Source organism: Pempheris klunzingeri, chromosome 13 (genome assembly GCF_042242105.1).
Source record: "Pempheris klunzingeri isolate RE-2024b chromosome 13, fPemKlu1.hap1, whole genome shotgun sequence".
NCBI classification, from domain to species: Eukaryota; Metazoa; Chordata; class Actinopteri; order Acropomatiformes; family Pempheridae; genus Pempheris; species Pempheris klunzingeri.
The window spans coordinates 1,048,473-1,068,408 of NC_092024.1; the positions used below are offsets into that span (position 1 = coordinate 1,048,473).

The 19,936-nt window shown below is 44.1% G+C and overlaps 1 protein-coding gene across 1 annotated transcript; it reads left to right on the top strand.

The window, feature by feature from the left end:
* Nucleotides 1–280: 280 nt before the first annotated feature.
* Nucleotides 281–19,881, top strand: LOC139212328 (serine palmitoyltransferase 2-like). The gene is made up of 12 exons (XM_070842854.1): nt 281–564; nt 3,048–3,242; nt 4,577–4,731; nt 6,228–6,376; nt 8,269–8,393; nt 9,060–9,153; nt 10,181–10,286; nt 11,176–11,395; nt 12,267–12,393; nt 14,304–14,439; nt 15,454–15,583; nt 18,649–19,881. Exons 1-12 carry the CDS (start codon nt 412–414, stop codon nt 18,766–18,768), a joined length of 1,710 nt encoding a protein of 569 aa, XP_070698955.1. The 5' UTR covers nt 281–411; the 3' UTR covers nt 18,769–19,881.
* Nucleotides 19,882–19,936: the final 55 nt, after the last annotated feature.

Sequence of the window (19,936 nt, forward strand, 5' to 3'; positions counted from 1 at the left end):
CTCCATCTTTCTGAAGAGACTTGCTGGAGGCTGAGAGCACCGACTCTTCCCGCCTGGGAGTGGCCGTGAACGTCTCACGTCCCACTCAAGCGTGGATCGGGATCACGTGCAACAAGCCCCGCCCCCTTTACATGTGAAGCGCGTGGCCCCGCCCCCTCCTGCAAGCCCCCGTTCTTATTTATGGGCGTTGATTTCCGGTATTTGGCGTCTGGATTTTCAGGTTCCTCAGAGTGTGTGTTATGCGCGTCAGTGAGCGTGAGTGTGTGTGAGAGTGTGTGTGAGTGTGTGAGAGAGTTTGTAGTGTGGCCGGAGCCGTTCCCAGCTCGGATACTGTCACCGCCTTGCACCGCAGGCAGGCGCCGTGTTCATACATGCAAGTTACCGTCGCGGCTCCACAATCGTTGGCCAGCAATGACCGAAAGCCCCGCGACCAAGCCAGCCAACGGGGACGTGTGTCAGCGTGTCAAGAACGGACTGAAGCCGGAGAAAAACGGCTTGCTGAGGAGCCTCCACCGCTGCCATGAGCGGCAGCCCAAGCACCACCGCCACCCCGAGGAGGAGGAGGTGAGGCCCGGGATGGGACGGGGAGGAGAGGCTGGTGAAGCCGGTGGAGCATCCGCTGTGTGGACCCGGGCGATGCTGTCATTTTCGTTAGGATACGACACAATAACAGTTTTCATTTATTGGCCGAGTCCTGCTGCTGATTATCTGGCAGCTTGTTGTCATCGAGCTGTGATTCTCTCGAGCACTCTTGTGCATGAGTACACACCAAACTCCATAAAAAATATTCGATTTTATAGAGGCTTCGCTCGTTTTTAATGTTATATACGCTCGAAACGTCGATCAAAAGCTTTTTCTACATAAGTACAAGACGCTCCTTAATTCGGCATAATTGTATTTGCACGAAACTGCATCAATTCATTAAAATCTTAACTTTTTAAATGGGCTCATACTGTGCTCCACCGCCCCCTCAGTCGTTTTTTATGAGGGAGGTTGTTTAAAAAAGGCGGGTGGGACAACTCAGAAAGTTGATATTGCACTGGGTTCCAACGCTATTTAGGGCAGAATAAGTGTGCCGAATTTAAGTAAAGGTCTAGCTGTAACCCCAGTATGTGGGTTTGATCAGAAGCACAGAGTGAAGATGCAAAACTCCTAACTATTTCTATACTATTTAAATACTGTGAATGAATGGTGATTCAGTCAGACAAACAAGTTTGGAAAGGTCACATTTCTCTACACTAACCTTGCTGGACTGAGTGTGTTCATCCTAGAGGGAGGAGAGTGCGTTTTATCATATACTTCTCATAGCATTTTGCATGTTCTCTTAGTTATTTTGGCTCATTTCTTGGGGCGTATTGCCTACAGTCTGTTGAGTGGCAAATTTTTGACTGTAAAAGTTTTCTAAATGGGCAATCCCCTTTCATAAATAAGACTGAAACTGGGATCAGATGGTCATTAAAGAGAAGCTGAACCAGTGCACCTGCTCAGTTAAAGCTGTCCATTGAGCCAATGTGCACGTGGTTAAAACAGCTTGATGATGATGGAGTATTTAGTCTCATGGATATATACCATATTATCATTGTATTGTCTGGGGAGACATTGACTGATGCTGGGTGTGTATATATTGGATTTGTGATTCTTTTGTCAAAGTAATTTGATTGCACAGCATGATGACTGAAAAGTCAAACATTTTCTGTCATAATAAGATCCTAATAAGTGGCATCTCACTTGGTGGGTCAGTCACAAAAAGCAAATACTTCAGAACTATTCCCAGTCAACAAGGGGTAGTAGAGACGTGGCTGGATGTCGCAGTAAGCTGTGTTGGCTTGGCTGAGAAGCTGAGCGTCCGGGTGACTGAACCTCAGCTGATCGTGGCTCATGCAGATGTCAGTGCTGCTGCATTGTAAGGTATTTGAGGAGAGAGGCATGACCGGTCACATGTGGAGCCGTAATTGCCGTGAGCATGATTTGAGAAGGCCAATTGCAAAACATCTGAGTTAGTGAGTTTCTGTCCATCCACTTATCAAGACTGTGAGAACAGATGCACTAAGTCCCATGTTCAGTATGAAAGATGGCATACATGTTGAGTTTATTACTACATTATAGCTCCCCAGCACTGCACGCTCTTCCCGTATTTTACGCTCAAACCCCCCCTCCGGTCTTTTTCACACTGTTTTCTCTCCTGCACAGTTAGTGTGCAGCCGAACAGCAGCTTAATACTGTGTTGGCTTTCTTATCTTCCTCCCACTTGCGGTTTGGCTGCACATAAGTCACCTTTAAGTGTGTTACACAAACCTTGGCCAACAATAACAAAAGACAGTCTGTTATTTTCTCTTCTGGACGAAGAGAGAAGGAGTCACAGGAAGTCAGACTGTACATTTATATAAAGTATTCTGAATGTGAAACTTTATTCCAGCTAAGGTATTATATGGTTCTGGTACTTTAAGTAGATTTTGATGCAAAGGCTATTGTTTTTATACTTTTATTTAATTTGAACTGCAGGACTTTTACTTTCTACACTGTTTCTACTCTGTGGTGTTTCTACTTTTACTGAAGTAAAAGCTCTGAGGACTTCCTCCACCTCAGGCTCCAAGTTACACGTTACAGGTTTTTGACATTTCATATCCAGAGTTTACATGATTTAACATATAAACAAAGTATTTTAACAGCCAAATCATTAAGGAAAGGTAATGTGAACTGAAATAGAATTAAAAATTTGAGAAAATGTAATTAAAACTGTCCACGTCCTTATGAGAAGGTTCTGTGTCTTCTTTGATTTGAATACCCGTGGATAGTAAATCTGATAACCAGGCTTCTTCTTGCGTGACATCTCCAATCTGCACTGTGGGAAAAATATTTTCTGTCATGCATTTCTCTGAGCGAAACTGTGAAGATACCATTAATTACAAATGAATAATAAAGCTCAAAGCATCAGCTCCAGTTATCCTCTCTGACTGACCATGGTTTATTTGAGTGTGCTGGTTGTTGTGAGTGTTTCTATGTGATGTTTCAGTTCACTAGTCTTATCTCGTTTCCGTGTCGCCCAGCTCCATGCAGCGTCACGTCATGGCGGCCTGTACAGCCGGCCCTTCATCGAGTCTTTCGAGGAGACGCCCATGCTGGTGGCAGTGCTCACCTACATGGGCTACGGCATCCTGACCATCTTCGGCTACCTGCGAGACTTCCTCCGTCACTGGAAGATCGAGAGGTGCCACATCGCCAGGGAGAAGGAGGAGCAGAAGGTGAGAGAGGCTGCAGACGCAGCATGGCGCGATGTCGCAACACTGGCTGGGTTTGGCCAGCCTTTTACTGGAAGAATGAAAAAAAATAGATACAAAATAGATGCAGGAATGAGTATTTACACGCACGGAGCAGCTCCTCTAAACAGGTTTGGATTCGTCAGTTAACAAACCTGATTGTGAACCTGGTGGGGATATTTATTTTCTCACACTCGCAGAAGCAGCCTGTACTCTTGGAAATGGTTTCCATATAAAGATGGCAGTAAATCAATATGTTGTTATGATCTCCAACAGCAGACACATGCACTGTGCTGTCGGCATACATTTCCTAGACTGTAATGGTTGTGCTTTTACAATGCTTTGGCTGCAACGCGTGAGCACAATTGCTGTTGGGTAAAAGAAGGCCAGATGAGTCTCAGGTGGTAAATAGAAGTGATTTGGTAGACTGAGCTCTAATTACATGTTGCCTGGCGACTGAGCGTTCGCCTTGTTCGTGTAGAAACAACAGTGACGACAAGCACAAAAACTAGACCTGATGTGTTTGTTGGTTTTTTTTGTCAACCCGACTGAACCAAAGTGACATTTGTGCGCCGCAAAGCTTCCCAACACGAGATGCTTTAGATTCTCATGTTTCAGATGTTTCGGCCAGTGTTGCTTCATGCTCGGTGTTGAAAAAGGATGCACACATTTGACAAAGAAAACCTCAGATGGGTTGACATGATCTTGCCCTGTAGTGAGATCCCTAACAGGAAATAGATTGCAAGATAAGTGTATTTGCTGAAGTTCAGGAAGAATATGGTGCGTCTTGAATATCAAATGTAAACTAAATATTCCTCCCAAGGTATCACAGCTTTTTCCTCAACACTTCAGTGCAATACGCTCTTAAAACTGTTTTTTTTTGTCGAGGCACAGCTAACGGTGGAACTATCAGCACATTTGGAACACATCCTTGACGGCGGAGATTGTTTTTCGACCTGTTATGTAACGCTTGATAGTGAAACCCATTGTTTTCAAGTATTTGGTTATGTTGAGGAGAGGAAGCTGGTGGGATAGACGTGGGGAAGTCATTAAATCACCCCGAGGACACCCCGTGAATGTTTCCTCCAAGAACCGAGGAGAATGAACACCCCCGAGTCATGTGTTTAAACATTACAGATTATATTTCTGCAGATTGAAGCCTGTCCGGCCAAGCTTTCCCAAAGCATGACTGGAATGTAGTTCTTGGAAGTAGCTTTTTTTATGCTTCTAAAACGAGCCTGAAATTCCTCTTTGCTACTCAGGTGATGCACGCCTCTCTGCACCGCCTCATTATGTTCTCTTGCTTCATCCACGTGTAGGACTTTGTGCCCCTCTACCAGGATTTCGAGAACTTTTACACCAGAAACCTCTACATGCGCATAAGAGACAACTGGAACAGGCCCATATGCAGCGTGCCGGGGGCCAAAGTGGACCTGATGGAACGAGCCTCCCGCGACTACAACTGGACTTTCGAGTGAGAAAGATTATACTTTTTTAATTCAAGACTGTAATCAGTGAGTTAACCTCGAGGTATTCAGACACATGAGGCAGAGCAGGAGGCCCCCGTGAAACAATGCCCCAGTCAAGGATTAGCACTAACTGTACTAACACTCTTATCTCCTACAAATACCAAGTGCAGGGACGCATTTCACTTTAGAGGGAAAAGAACACAGGGTTACATTACAAGTCTGGCAGGGTAGAGCACCTGCTGTCTGGCCGGAGCTGACAAAGCTCTGAATGTGTAATTTAGTAGTTCTTGCCTTCATTATCAGTCCTTGAAGGAATTTGGCCTTTCTGTGTGTGTGTATTATCTCTGGGATCATTTAGAAATTCATATAAGCAAAAATAAACTATGGTCACCACTAACAGTTGGTTACTCTGACTATTATTTTCTAAAATCAATACATATTTGGTCCCTCACAGTTTCTCAGAACCAAAAGAAATAATGGGATGCAACGATTGACACCAGTCCAACTTTTTCTCCGCTGATTTTTCATCTCGGGGCCGATACAGAGCACCAACCTGATACCAACATCTGTATTCATCGTTGTGTAGAACTCATTTAAATGTAAAGTAACACGAGGCCAAGAGGTTGCTGTGTTCTAAAACCTGACTGTGACCATATGAATGCAACTGCTAGCCCTGAATGTTATTATGACATTGATGAAGAAATTGTATTTAATGTACCAATATCCCTTCTGGAAAATCAGTGCATCCTTAGAACACTCATTCATATCTTAGATAAATCAAACCAGTTTGTGTCCAAAGCAGTCCCAGCCTTCAAAGAGTGAGCTGACTGCTCGGCCCCCGAGGGCCCTGGTGCATGTTTAAAATGAGAGCATCACAGAGAGAGAGAGCAGTGCTTCTGTACGACTGAGCCACTGGCAGGCACACTACAATACACTGTGACATGATGCAATATTCACCAACAAGGCACTTCAGTCGTCATAACCGGACAGTTTGCAGCACGTTATGTTATGGCAAGCTGTCCGGTATTTGCCTTACTGTAACCAGCTATACCTTTTTATTCTGGCTGCACCACTTAGCAGATGAACATGGCCCCAATCAATCAATGTCTTTGTCTTCCTATGTAACAGACATGACTCCTACTGTGAACGCATCAGATCATATTAACTTTGAAACCTTTCATATGTTAATAAGTGCGATACATAACGTGTTGTGCAGCCTCAGTCTGTCCGGGTGACATTAACATCACTCCAGCATCGTCTCCACTCCTGGTGTCTGGAGGACAGCTGCAGTGGGGGTGTTCAGTGGAGGGTGTTCAGTGTGTGAAGTCAGGCATCCCACACTGCGACAGAGGGAGCAGAGAACACGGAGTGCCAGGGAGAGGACGGGAGACCTTTCACTGCACTTCAGTCTTTGATCAGCTGTATCAATACTTTTGCAGAAACATTCGCCCCCTCCCACTGATTGCCTCCTGAGTCTGATCGTCTTCTCTCTCCCTTCCAGGTACTCTGGTCGGGTAGTGCAGGACGTGATTAACTTGGGGTCGTACAACTACCTCGGCTTCGCTGAGAACACGGGCCCGTGTGCCGACGCTGCAGCCGAGATCACCGCGAAGTACGGCGTCGGAGTAGCGAGCACCAGGCAGGAGATTGGTACTAACACAGACACACCTGCCACTTTTGCTCTCACATTGCCACAGTTAACAACGCACCATGGACCAGTTTGTTCAGTGGTGCGGTGGAAATGAACCCAGTTGAGTTTGTCTGGTTCCCATAGTGTGGGAGTGTGATGCAGATATCACGGCGCTTCGTTTTAATAAAATGAAAACATCGATACCTTTTTATCATATCAGTTCATTGAAGCTACAGCAGCCAGGTTGAATGGCTAATGCTATGTTGGACTGACAGGGTCTGAAACTTTTGCCGATGGGGCGCCGTTTCAGGACGCCCATGAGGAAGAGATTCCACATCTCCTCCATCCCAAGTGTTGCTGATACACTTAACAACAAATGACCCAGTGGCTGCACTCCTTGCACTTCCCTTGCACATTTCCACACTTGCACATTTGCACTCTGTGCTACGAGATTATTGTGTTCATGCGTTGATGTTGTCTGTTTGCATTCTGCTTTCATGTACGAGATTCATATCCTAGTCGTAGCGATGCTCGAAGGTGGCTTCTGTTCACGTTAAACAGAGCATGGCTAGCTGTTTCCCCTCTGTCTCTAGACTTTATGTAAGCAGCTGCTGACACCAGCTACATATTTAGCACACAAACATGAGTGGTGTTGATCTTCTCATTTAACTGATTTGGCTAATATGCATATTTCCCAAAAATGTCAAATTATTCATTTTCAATCTTTTGTTCAGGACCCTGCAGTCTCCTTTCTCAAACCAGGAGAAAAGAGTCCAATTAAAACACACAATAAAACAATGAAAATAGCCTAATCTTAAAAAGAAGAGTCAAAACACAAAGATGGCATTTCAAACATGGACAGAATACACATTTAAAAACATCATCCACGGATAACAGAGCAGTTAAGGATCTATCAGTTGCAGTCACTTCCAGGACAGTGAAGAAGAAAGCAGTGTGTCCGAGGGTCTGTATCTACTTCACATGTCTGCAGCTGTGCTCAGTCTGCAGCCTGATACGGTCCAGATCACCACGTACTTGAGGAAGTTGAGGAAGAAGCGGCCGTATTATTAGCAGATTTTCCCTGATAGCAGAAGCAGTGATGATTCTCTCCTTACCCTGAGAGAAGGCCAGCCCACATTACCATAAACAGCACAGTAGTGTGTGCTCCATAAATCTAATCAATAAAATCTAGTAAAAACAGTACAGGACACATATTCAAGCACTGAGAGACGAGTGTCTAGCTCATGCAGGTTTGGTGTTTTTAAAGAGGGAGGAGTTGTTAAACTGTTTGCATGCGGTACTGGCTTTCTTACTCAGAGTGAGATGAGATGATTTTTTACTATTCCACTGTTGTGCTTGGCTGCTCAGAGACTATGGGCAGTTTTGTTCAAACCTGGTACAATACATCTTCTTGTTTTAGATAAATGTTCTTAGTACTTTGGCCCTGTTCAAATAAAGACATTCATTCAATGCTAAATATGACATTTTAGCCAGTTAGCAGGAGGAAACCACTAACCAGCTAACAAGCTCACCATTTAACACATTATATCATGTTTGTCTGCAGGAAGTCAGCCCACCCACCCAAGACCAGCACGTAGAACCATGTTACCACTGTGGTCTGCCTACGCATTAACCAAAAAGGGATAACCTGTTAATTAGCGAGCTTTAGAAGTGCCTGTAAGCATTTTTTTAACTTTGCAGAGAGCCGGGCAGGCTGTGTCCCCCTGTCACCAGCCTCTGTGCTAAGCCAGGCTAACAATATCCCGTCTGTAGCTTTATATCAATTTGACAGATAAGAGTGAAACTAATCCTTTAACTTTTACCAAGCAGTCCACTGCATGTAAACATAGATCTGAGGTTTCCAGTGGCTTGTATTCATGGAGATTTCCTGTATGTCTGCATCTCATCTCAGGTAACCTGGACAGACACGAGGAGATGGAGAAACTGGTGGCTAAGTTCCTGGGCGTGGAGTCAGCCATGGCGTTTGGGATGGGGTTTGCAACCAACTCCATGAACATACCAGCTCTGGCTGGCAAGGTAAGACTGCAGGTCATAGATGTGTCCCAGGTGGAGCTGGGACTTTTCCCTCCATATCTCCACTATCAGACTTTCTTTTGAACCGACGCACTTTTGTTTGAGCTCCTTTAGCTTCAACAAAACTGGTCACCAGTAGCACCAAATACAAAGAGACACAAACCGCCCTCTGATATCATATCAGGAGGAGAGAGGCGCTTCCTGTTGCCGTGGCCAAGTGGTGGCCCGACTGGATGCCAGAGTGAAAAACAACAAAAGACTTCAGACCAGTCCGTCACGTTGCTGCTGATTTGCTGATTACTTCTGTTACACAGTCGCTTTTCCACCGGTGAGAGGAAACAACAATGGAGACTGTGAGGCTGCTGCTTTGAATTCTTTAGTCCTTGTGAAATTACTCACACCTGTCAGTGAAAAGGTGGACATTTTCAACATGGGAGCAGTGACTCAGCAGCTTCCCTTGAACGGCAAACAATGTGATCGATAGAGATCGATATCTCCACGCGTACACATGAATCATTACACATACACATCAAACGATACTCCACACCCCCATCAGACCCACCAACCTGTGAAGAATATATACAACACAATCTGCTGCCTCAGGTGGATGAAAGCGAACCAGATGTATGAATCATTTCCATATATTAAAGCCGCTGTGGTGTCCTGCAGGGGTGTCTTATCCTGAGTGATGAGCTGAACCATGCCTCTCTGGTCCTGGGAGCCAGACTGTCCGGATCCACCATCAGAGTCTTCAAACACAACAGTGAGTCTGGGATGGCAAACTATGTCTCCTATGTGTCCTAGCTGTCTGTCAGTTTTAGTGGTTTGCTTCTTATCTTCATTAATTCCTTCTCTAGAAACCTGTAGCTTTCACTGTTTATATACCAGACTGTATCTTTTCAAATCAGATTTTATTCATAGAGCCCATAATCACAGGTCACAAGTGTCATTAGGAGGCTTTACAGTCCGTACAGTGTAAGAACTCTGTCCTTAGACCCTCTGTTCAGATGAGGGGACCTCTCATGGGAAGACTTTTGAACTGATGCACAGAGGAATACTGCAGTTACCAGACGTGGACTGTATATAAGTACTAGGGTAAAGAGATTCACATTTCACTGGGACTGATCCACTGAAGGGACGATGGTGCAGGTACGGGGCCTGAACTAATGGAAGAGCGCCCACTAATTGGAAGTTTAGGCGAAGAAGTGGGGTTTAGGTTTGGATTTAAAGGCCTCAGCGGAGTCACACTGTCTGATGTGAACCGGGGGGGGGGGGGCATGATGGGTAAAGGCCACTGCAGCCTTTTCTCATAATTAATGTACTTGGAGCAACACTGTTCTTCTTCCCCTCATATGCTTTATGTCACCACTGGGGGGTAATTTGTTCTCATCACAGCAGAATGCTGCCTTTTACAGACAGAACTGCCCAGTTTAGCCACACAGAGTCAGTTCCCTGTCTATTCTTACTGCTAAGTCGCTTCATAACTTGTTAACTTGTCCGAATGTTAATTCACAAGTATATATTGGGTTTTTTTATTTATTTATTTTTTTGAATGGTTCTTGTGGTTTTTCTTGTGGTCATTTTTGCTAAAATGCTACAGGGTCGCTCAACAGTGCTAAGAACAGGAGCAGCCTGACAAACTTTCAGTTAACTAATTAAACATTAAAGACAATTAATGAAACACTGTATTATATTCAGTATTGTTGGCTCGTCCACACTTTGTCTGGGGGTGTGAATTTCCAGCTGCCACGCCAGCGGTAATGCAGTCGCTCTCTTGTTTTACCTGTCAGACATGCAGAACCTGGAGAAACTGCTGAGAGAGGCCATCGTTCACGGGCAGCCCAGGACCCACAGACCGTGGAAGAAGATCCTCATCGTGGTAGAGGGCATTTACAGGTAGCTCATCCATTTTCTTCATACGACAGATGTTAAAATACAGCCTTTTAGGACACTGCAAGGCATTGTGGGTTTTGTTGTACACTCACACCGTACCATTTCAGCAACAGAGTGAGATATCAACATTAGCAGCATTTAGTTAATGGTGTCAAAAGCAGGTCATTGGTCACAAGCAGCTCTTTAAAATCCCCATGATTTCCTTCCTAGTTTCAACATGAGCACTGCCTACCTTAATTGCACAAGCAGTAGTTGCATAAGATGTCGTGGATCTGATGTTTCAAATCAACTACACTGAGCAAAAACAGGCTGTTAAAGCCGCAGTCTAGCTCTGGCTTTGACCTAGCTTAAAAATCAGGCAAAGACTGTATCTATCTCGGTATGAGTCTTACACAAACATATGCACAAAAAAAAAAGGCTTCCAGAGGCAGCACTAATCTGCTATTGATGGTTCATGTGGTTCGATTAGGTTCAGCAGTTTCAACACTCCTGGGACTGGATTGCTGGTTGACGGAGCTGATTCAGTGCTTGGTTAGCTCTTACTGGATGTGCACACAGTGAGCAACTTTGCTGGGTTACTTCATTCTGCCACACCGGGTGCTTAGGAAGCAGCGCTGTGTAGTAATCTGCAGCTACAAGACACAAGCAGATTATGCACCTTTTTTTTTTATTTTTTATTTTGCTGCTCTGTGTTTCCTTCTGCATTTTTACTTCATCCTTACATGTTGACATAATATTTGAGACCTCCAGTCGTCATTCAGATAAATCCCGACAGTTTTAATCCTAGACCCTGAGTGGGGAACAGATAAGTTAAGAAGTGACCATAAACACATCAGGACTTTTGCTGGACACTGACTCTAACACCTTCTACTTGTCCGTTCCCTCCCTGCAGCATGGAGGGCAGTATAGTGCGGCTGCCAGAGGTGATTGCCCTGAAGAAGCACTACCGCGCCTACCTGTACCTAGACGAGGCCCACAGCATAGGGGCCCTGGGGCCGAGAGGGAGGGGTGTGGTGGATTACTTCGGCCTAGACCCCTGTGACGTGGATGTCATGATGGGCACATTTACCAAGAGCTTCGGCGCCGCGGGGGGATACATCGCAGGGAAAAGGGTGAGGATGGAGGATTTAGGGTTTGTTTTTTAAAAAACAAAACACAAGATGTACACAAAAGATATCTGTGGCAGCGTAGCATGAGCAGCACTCACGCTCTTGTAGTCACATGACATGATTAGATACGCAGCTCGGTAGAAGCACCTATCTAATCATGTCATGTGACAAAAGGCTAAACCACATCTCAGCAATCTCTCTAGATCAGTGTGAAGCGTCAGAGTTTTAAGTAGGACTAAAAGGACACCAGCCATCTCAGCAATGAGGACTTGCATTCCTGACATATTCGCCCCGCTCCATCACACATCAGTGTCGTTACTTCAGCCTATCAGAACTAAAGGTCCCGAGACATAATGCACTTTTTTTTGTCTCGTGAAATGATTGTGACACCTCGAGACTGACGATGATTCTAAACAAAAGAGACTCAGCTGATGTGTGACCAAGTTTAAAATGTGTGAAAATCTTTTGCACCCGCTCCCACCACTCCTTTTCATTTATCACAGAGTGTAACTTACAGTAAAGAAAATTAAAACTTATTATAACACTGTAACAAAACAGTAAAGGCAGGTGGTAGTTTAGAATCTTATTCTCTAAGCAAAAGGACAAAATCTGAAGGGTGCATATCAAAACCACAGTACATTGTTCAACTTCACTGCATATACTGCAGCTTTCAATGAATGCGTGAAGGTTTTCAATGCAAACGCATTGAATGAATGACGTGCTCTTAGTCTCACTATAAGGCCCGCTGTAGATCTACAGTCAGCCATGCCAAGCGTCGGGCACAGAGAGCCTGAACTCTGAGACTGCACAGTAATTAAAGTCAAAGCTTGCCGTGCTTATCTGTTTACATCTCCTGTGTATCTGCTGGGTTTAGGAGCTTATTGAGTACCTGCGCTCCCATTCCCACAGTGCGGTCTACGCCTCCTCCATGTCTCCTCCTGTGGTGGAGCAAATCATCACTTCTATGAAGTGCATTATGGGAGAGGATGGCACAACAATAGGTGAGTGGTTGAACAATAGTGAAGGTGGCATTTCTGTGACACTTTTTTTTTTTTTGTTTGTTTACATTTTCTTTTAATTAGCGGGTCCCTGTTTTGTTTTACGTACATAAAGTGACACACAGTCCGTCCCAGCAGTGTTTCACACTATTGCACTGGTCTCCGGGTGGCAGAGGCAGGGTGAGAGAGGAGGCGTTAACATGGATGTAAACGATACAGCTGTCAAAATGATTCAAAACTTTGGCTTTGTAAGTGTTTTTATGAAGAAGGGGAACACATTCAGCTCTTCTGTTCACATAATGTGCTTTGGAGAGGAACACTGAATGTAAACAGAACTTTTGCTTGCTTACAAGAAAAACTCCACAGGGCTCCTTTAAACTTTATGCTGAGAAAGATGTCTGACTGAGGTTCAGATGTAATGAAGAATCTACCCTCATTTTCACATGATGTGCTGCGTGTGTGCATATGTGTGGCCTTTGAAACCTTATTACGTGGGCCCCAGTACAGTGTTTTCTCCAAAGAGGAGTGTGTGATTAGCAAATCATTGAGGCGTTTTAGGCAGTCCGAGCTGTCTACAGGTGCAAATACATTAGTAAGGCGCTTCATAGTGCGCTTACCTCTTAAAAATAATAAATGTGACAAATAAGACCACCACAAATAGAAACGCCTCGACGTCCTCAGAGAGAAGTAACTACTACTACTACTGCGCTCAGAAGAGTTTTATTTAAAAAGCATCAAATGTGTCAAAGTAGCCTTCCAGCTCAGACGGCCCCATTACACGGTTTCATGGATTTTGGCTTGTCAAAGCATAAAAGAGCTGCGTACGACAACCTCAGACGTTTTACTCCTCAGATGCGTGAAGCAGCTGATGCCAGCAAAGACTCCTAACATGCACTGTAAGCACACAGCGTGGCTGCAGTCTGGTTCCACAGCCAGTGAAGCTGATCGCTGTAGTTGCGATGAGCTGCCACCAGGTGTCAGCGCACACTAATGAAACGTAAGGCGGCCTGTGGGGTCCTGTTCATTCCTCCTAGAGACTGCAGCTGCACCACTTTTAGATGCAGTGAACTTGAGGTTTTTTTTTTGTTGTTGTTGTTTTGGAGCCATCTTCTTGGCTCTCTCTGTTTTGCTGTGATTTGATGTGGCCAGCAGGCAGAGACAGCCTGGCCAGTCCAGATAAATCTTAGATTCTTGTTGCTGGCGAAGATTTTATATGATCAGAAAAACACACGATGAACTTGTGTGTTTTTGCAACAATCTACTAGTTTTTTTTTTTTGTGTGAGTACTAAACTTAACTAAACTAAACTAACAGACTCTGTTGTCTTGTGTTGGATGAAAATCTAGCTTTTCAAAGCACCCAGAGAGCCTCCTGTGGGAGAAGGCAAAACATTACAGAGGAACTAAAAACTTGATCTCTCCATGGTGCCTGGATGCTGGAGCGCTCAGATGTTTTCTCTCACCCATCTCATGAATGTGATTGTTTTCAGCTGCTTGTCAACCTTCTTTCTTTTTTTTTATTTCCATCTTTTCAAAGCACCATCAGCCTAGCTGTAAATAATCCCCCCCCCTCCCCCCCAACCAGAAAGATCAAATCTGGTGCAGAAAATTGCGTTTGGAAAGGAGGGTAGTCTTTGTTCTGACACTTGGTATACATTTCATTACAGCCCAATTTCTTTTTAGTGCTTTCTGTCTTTTTTTAACTTTGAGTAGTGAACCAATAGAGATGAAGTCATCTGTACATTAACATGAGGGTGTGTGTTCCTTTTCTAATTGACTTACTGGCCAGCACAGTGGAAATCAACCCAAAAACACCATTAAAGTCACCTCCTGTGCAAACGTTACACAGAAGTGTTGCTAACTTTCGTTGCATCTGCTCACATTATAATCATAACCCCCTTCCCACCATCCCCAGGCTGTGAGCGCGTGCGACAGCTGGCGGAGAACACGGTCTACTTCCGCAAGAGGCTTCGAGAGATGGGCTTCATCATCTACGGCAACGAGGACTCGCCCGTCGTGCCCATGATGCTCTACATGCCCGCCAAGATAGGGTGAGCCCTGCCGGGTATCAGATGCAGACAATATGGGATTCTTTTATTTTTCCTGAAACTTAAAATATTAGTAATGTGGCACGTGTGGCACTTTGAATAGTGCAAATTCAAAGTTAATGTGTGTCATTGTATCCCCTCAGAGGTCGTTCTGATATATTTTTATTGATGGTGATAACTAATAGCTTTGGTAGATACTCATGTTTTATTGTTATTACTTTTAATCTGACCAAAGACATAAATTCACAATGATTCCAGACTTTTACTGGCTTCATTCATTCGGCTTGATATGAAATTCTGGACGCTACTGCTGACAGGAGGATTTACAGTGTTTTTAGTGTCTACGATGCTGATTTTAAAAAGGTCTCACTAGAGTCGAGTCAGGTCAAAGATGTAGCGTTGATTCATTCTTTTTGAAACAGTAGTTTGACCCCCAGAGCATCACTTTCTCAGTGGACTGAGTTTGCTTAGCTGTCAGTTGTCATAACATGATAAAGCTGAGGAAGAAGCTACTGATAGTGGTGTGTCTGTTTCTGTCTTTTGTCAAACTATGATAAAGATTTATTGAAACGCTGCAGCAGTCACACCCACTAAACCATGACATTTTATTTTAAGGTGGACGTTGAGCTGAAATGACATGTCCAATGGTTTTACAGAACACACGGTGTGTCCTCGTGTGTCGGATGTTTTTACTCAAGAATAAGCACATAAGCATTTTTTTCCCTACTGGGATGATAAATACAATAAGATAAATAAAGTAAAGACCAGGATAAAGCTCCTAATCCACATGACCTAACTCGACCTGCCAAAGTAACGTCTGCCAGATGTTTTCAAATTGTTTAAGCTCGTCCCAGAGGACACGTCTGATCCTCTCCAGATGGAAAGTATCCATCACCGCGCTCAGCCAGTGTTTGAGTGGCCTGACCTTCAGGGTTTCTGTCCCCTTTACTCCTGAACGGTGTGTTTCACAGGACGAGAGTTGTTGTCCTCACATCTCCTCACGTTTTGTCCCACCAGAGCGTTTGGCCGGGAGATGCTGAGGAGGAACATCGGGGTGGTGGTCGTGGGCTTCCCCGCTACGCCCATCATCGAGTCCCGGGCGCGCTTCTGCATCTCAGCCGCCCACACAAAAGACATGCTCAACAGGGTAACTAACTGCTCGCACTGTGTCTCTTTGATGGGTCTTTAACTTTTATTCTCTTGGGGCAAACCATTAGATCTTAATTTAAGTACATTATAAAGAAATTGAAATTTTATCTTAATGAAAAGAACAAGATACAGCTCAGTTTATTTACCAACATTATCTACAGTAAATTCTGTATCAATGGGACAACATGTGGTTACTCCGCTCTGATTGGTCGGCAGGTGTCTGTTACTGTGAGGGATGCCTCCAACTTAGTAAACTGTCATTAGTCAAACTAGCTCATGATCCTCTGCAGCTCCTACACATTCACATCCACAAAGGGCACAAAGGAAATGACAGTCTCCCACACAGGAGAAGTGTCTGGCTGAAGCCATGACTGTTCAGTGTGAAGCACACTCTGGAGTTAGCTTCCTTCTGACTAATCCTCACTTGTGCTTTTACTAAGTATACTACCAGAGAGCTGTGGCTAACCACAAGGCTCGTGAACAAATTAAGTTTTTGTTAATCATATAGCTCGTTAGCTGGATAGTTGATGAGTCCAGAAGGGCAGCTAAGGGTGCACATGCCTATATTTCACCCCTTGGGTTATCTCAGTGGTGCTGGCTGATTATTGACTTAACGTTCCTGTTTCCAAGTCGGTGTGATGACCTTCAAGTTTGTTGAAACTAAGCCAGAGCATACTGATGAATTTAAAGCACGAGTTCTGAGAGTTGTGATGACTGAGTGCCAGTTTAGGGAGCCAGAGATTCCAAAACTGTTTATCTATTAAACATTAGGATGCCAGAAAGCTTATCAAGCAGCAGAGAGACAGAGAGATTTCACTTTTGGGACTTAACGCGGTTTACCATCATCATCATCATCATTATTGTTATTGTAGAAGTCACTTTAGCTCTGAATTTGTTACTATGACAACATAACTGATTCCCTGATCCTGATCACAGCTGTCCTGCTGTCTGGCTCCATCTCCATCGCTAACTTTAGCTAACAACACTAACTTTAGCATTGATGACCGAACGACATCCCTGCGACACTCACACTCACTCGGTTGCCATGCAACAAGTCGTCGTTCCTAGCCTGAGAGACGTGTGTTACTGTGATGCAGTAGCCGGGGAGTGCATTATAATGCAGGCCGTGGAAGTATTGGAATGCTGCGCGGATGATTAAAATGTAATGTATGCATTTCATGTCACGATCAGGGGCCGCTCAAAAAGTTTCTGAGGGCACTTTGACAAGCACTGGTCAGTGTCACAGAGCGGGAGAACCGTCTGTAGTTGGAAGGACACAGGAGTGATATCTTGTGACCCCAAATGTCCACTTGTGGAGATCTCTTTGAGTCACTTCAGACGCACCGAATCCCCACCAGCTCTGTGTGTGACACCCCTGCAGCAGAGCCCGCTAACACAGACGAGTCTGTCACTGTGGGAAGAGCAGAGCGTCAGGAAAGGTTCAACTGAAGTGACCCCATGCAAAAACTACAGTGTCAGCTGGAGCGCTCCTCGGGCTAATGTATGGTTTACTCACAGTTTATTCCCAGTGTTTAGAGTTCAGGCCCCCACTGTAACCGCCCTCATTACTCAGTGTGTTGCTCTGCGTGCTGTTCGGCTTTGATTGCTCTTGGCAGTTTATGAAAAAGCTGCCCACTCCTCTCAACGAGGGGTCTTCCTTCACCACACTGAAGTCACTGCAGGACTCTTTTCTCCTTCCAGTCACTGTCTGTGTGATTTTAACATAAATACATTTCACACAGCGGATGAACCCTGCTCACTTGGCTCAGATGCAAACCGTGTCTCCAGGAAATGCTGCTTTTTTTATTTTTTTTTTTTAAGGTGCCGTTATCCACTCGTATACTTTTAGAAAAACTAGAATAAAGTGAAGACAGGCAGTGGGAGTATTGTTGTGCAGTCGTCCTTTTATCTGTCACGATGTTAAAATCTCTCTTTGTTAGCTTTCCTCTCTGTATCATCCTCGTGCACTTTGATGTGTCATGGCGATTTGTGCGTTTCTTTCATCTGCTGCTGAGCTTTCGCAGTTTTGCCCTCTCGTTCAAGCGAACCCACACATAGAGACATAAAACCAAATTTTTGTGTTGCTCCTCCTGAAGAGCTTTCATTTCGCTGATCACATCGATGTCCTGCCCTGAATCACACTAATCTACACTGACCTCTCACACAGTTTTAAACAGACCATAAAGACTATTTTTTTGTGCGTGCGTGTGCATTTTACGGCCAAAGTGGTCTCTCAATGCCACTCGGCTGCGGTGAATGGCAACAGCAGGACTGGCATGAATGCATACAAACTCAAGGGAAAGAAAAGAGTAGAGTTAAAGAGGTGCTGACTTACTCTGAATGTCACAAGCTGATATGAAAATATGTCACATTAAAGCTTTTTTAGATGAATGCATCCAATGAGTGCTTGTTGCGCTGTCCAAAAGGCCCCAATTTAAATGAATGTAGCTTTGAGTTAAAACTGAAATTTCCAGTGTCCAGAAACATCAAATTGCATGAAAAAAAAGAAATACACAGCACAAACTCAACACACAGTCTGCAAAACATGTTTTTTTTTTTCTTTCTGTCACAGATGAAAACATCACAAGGAGGTTAATGTGTAACTGCAGCTCTGTCCTCAGTTCAACTCTGTTACCTTCACTAACATTGCGCTCATCCCCAAGAAGTATTCTTATTGTTTTATTGCCTAGTTATATTGTCCACATGCCTAAAAACTTTTAACTGCTTTTACTCAGAAATCATTCACTTTTAAGACTCTCTATCTTTTTGGGTGAAGAGCTTCATCCAGAATAAAAGCCTGCTGCTGTTTACATGACGTATCTGTATTTGATTTCATGGCCTCGGCTGCCCCCACCAAGACGCCCTGCTGGTGACTTCACGTTACGCTCGAGTAATAGGAATGAGAAATTTGAAAGATTGGCTGCATCTGCAGCTTTAAAGTTCCTGGTTTCAACCAAAGTATTTTTCCATAAAAATCTTGTGTAGTGAGGGCTTTAAATTTCCTGGAGCGCCGTATTGCCCTTCATGGTGACAGCTTTTTTTATTGTACAAATGTCTCTACAGGCGCTGAATGTCATCAGTGAGGTAGGAGACCTTCTTCAGCTCAAGTACTCCAGACACAGAATACAGCCGTCTTTGCACCGGCCCTTTGACGATAATGTGTACGAGGACATTGACGACTGATGAACCACTCCTCTCCTGAACCGGAACAACCCCAGAAAATACAGAACGGGTCAAGATGGATCACAAGTCTTCCACAAGGACAGAGATGTGCACAGGTGCCCCTTGTCACTAGCTTGCCATAATATTAACCCCCCCCCCTCCTCCAACAAAGGAAAACACTTAAAACTATCATTTAATTCTACTTTGCCTTACCTAAATGTGCAGAACCTGTGGTGAACACACTGAAAAACAGAAAACAGCACCTCTGCTTCATCCTGTGTCCTTTTTTTTTTTAAATTAATTTTTGTTTATCATTTTGGGTCAAAGAATTTTTTGTTTTTGTTTAAGTTCAGTGTGTGTTCACGCGTGTGTGTGTGTGTGTGTGTGTGTGTCTGTCTGCCTCGTGGTTCTGTATGTGCAACTTTCCAAATGTGTCTGAAATTGGGAGCTGCTGGGATTTTGTTTTTCATAACATGGATCTAAAGTGAACTTTTAGGTTTTATTAGCATTAGTCTAAAGAAGAAGGCTTGCCATAGGCCAATACTGGAGGGCAATGGATGTCCCATTGTTTGTACATTGTCTGTCAGCGAGGAACATGATAACGAAATAGATTTTTAGGATTATGTCATTAATGATCAAGATCTGGACTTTGTGCCGTTGTAAGACCTTTTTATTCATAGACATAACTCCAGTATTACAACCGTCACATCCACCTGGCATTCTTTGGAGACTTACATTAGGTGGCTTCTTGTTTTGTACTTTAAAACAGGTGAAACCTGTTTCTTTTTAGAAAATAAAACTAGTCTAAAAACCACCAACCACATTTTGATCACATGACATCGTTAATGTTCCATCAACACTGACTTTGACGTCGCACTACAGAAAAGTTGCCAAATATCAGAAGATGATGATTTTGGGAACCATGCTTGTTCGTTTTCTTTCTCCCTAGAGTTAGATGAGAAGATCGGCATCACTCTCATGACTGCATAGTAAATATGAAGCTACGGCCACCAGGTGCAGATCTTAGCTTAGCACAGCGAGAAATAGTTCCAGCTTGTAGCTCCACAAATTGTTGTTTTAACGCTGTGTGTTTTTTTTTTTTTTTTGTACCAATTAAACAAACGCTTCCCCCTGTTTCCAGTTTTTATGCTAAGCTAAGCTAAGCTAAGCTAACGGCCTCTGGCTTTGG

What these genes read in the sequence shown, in the direction of transcription:
- LOC139212328 (XM_070842854.1), top strand. Translation starts at nt 412, where the DNA reads ATGACCGAAAGCCCCGCGACCAAGCCAGCCAACGGGGACGTGTGTCAG. An exon ending in GTGGTAGAGGGCATTTACAG is followed by an intron (nt 10,287 to 11,175) that starts GTAGCTCATCCA and finishes CCCTCCCTGCAG; the next exon opens with CATGGAGGGCAGTATAGTGC. An exon ending in CAAAAGACATGCTCAACAGG is followed by an intron (nt 15,584 to 18,648) that starts GTAACTAACTGC and finishes ATGTCTCTACAG; the next exon opens with GCGCTGAATGTCATCAGTGA.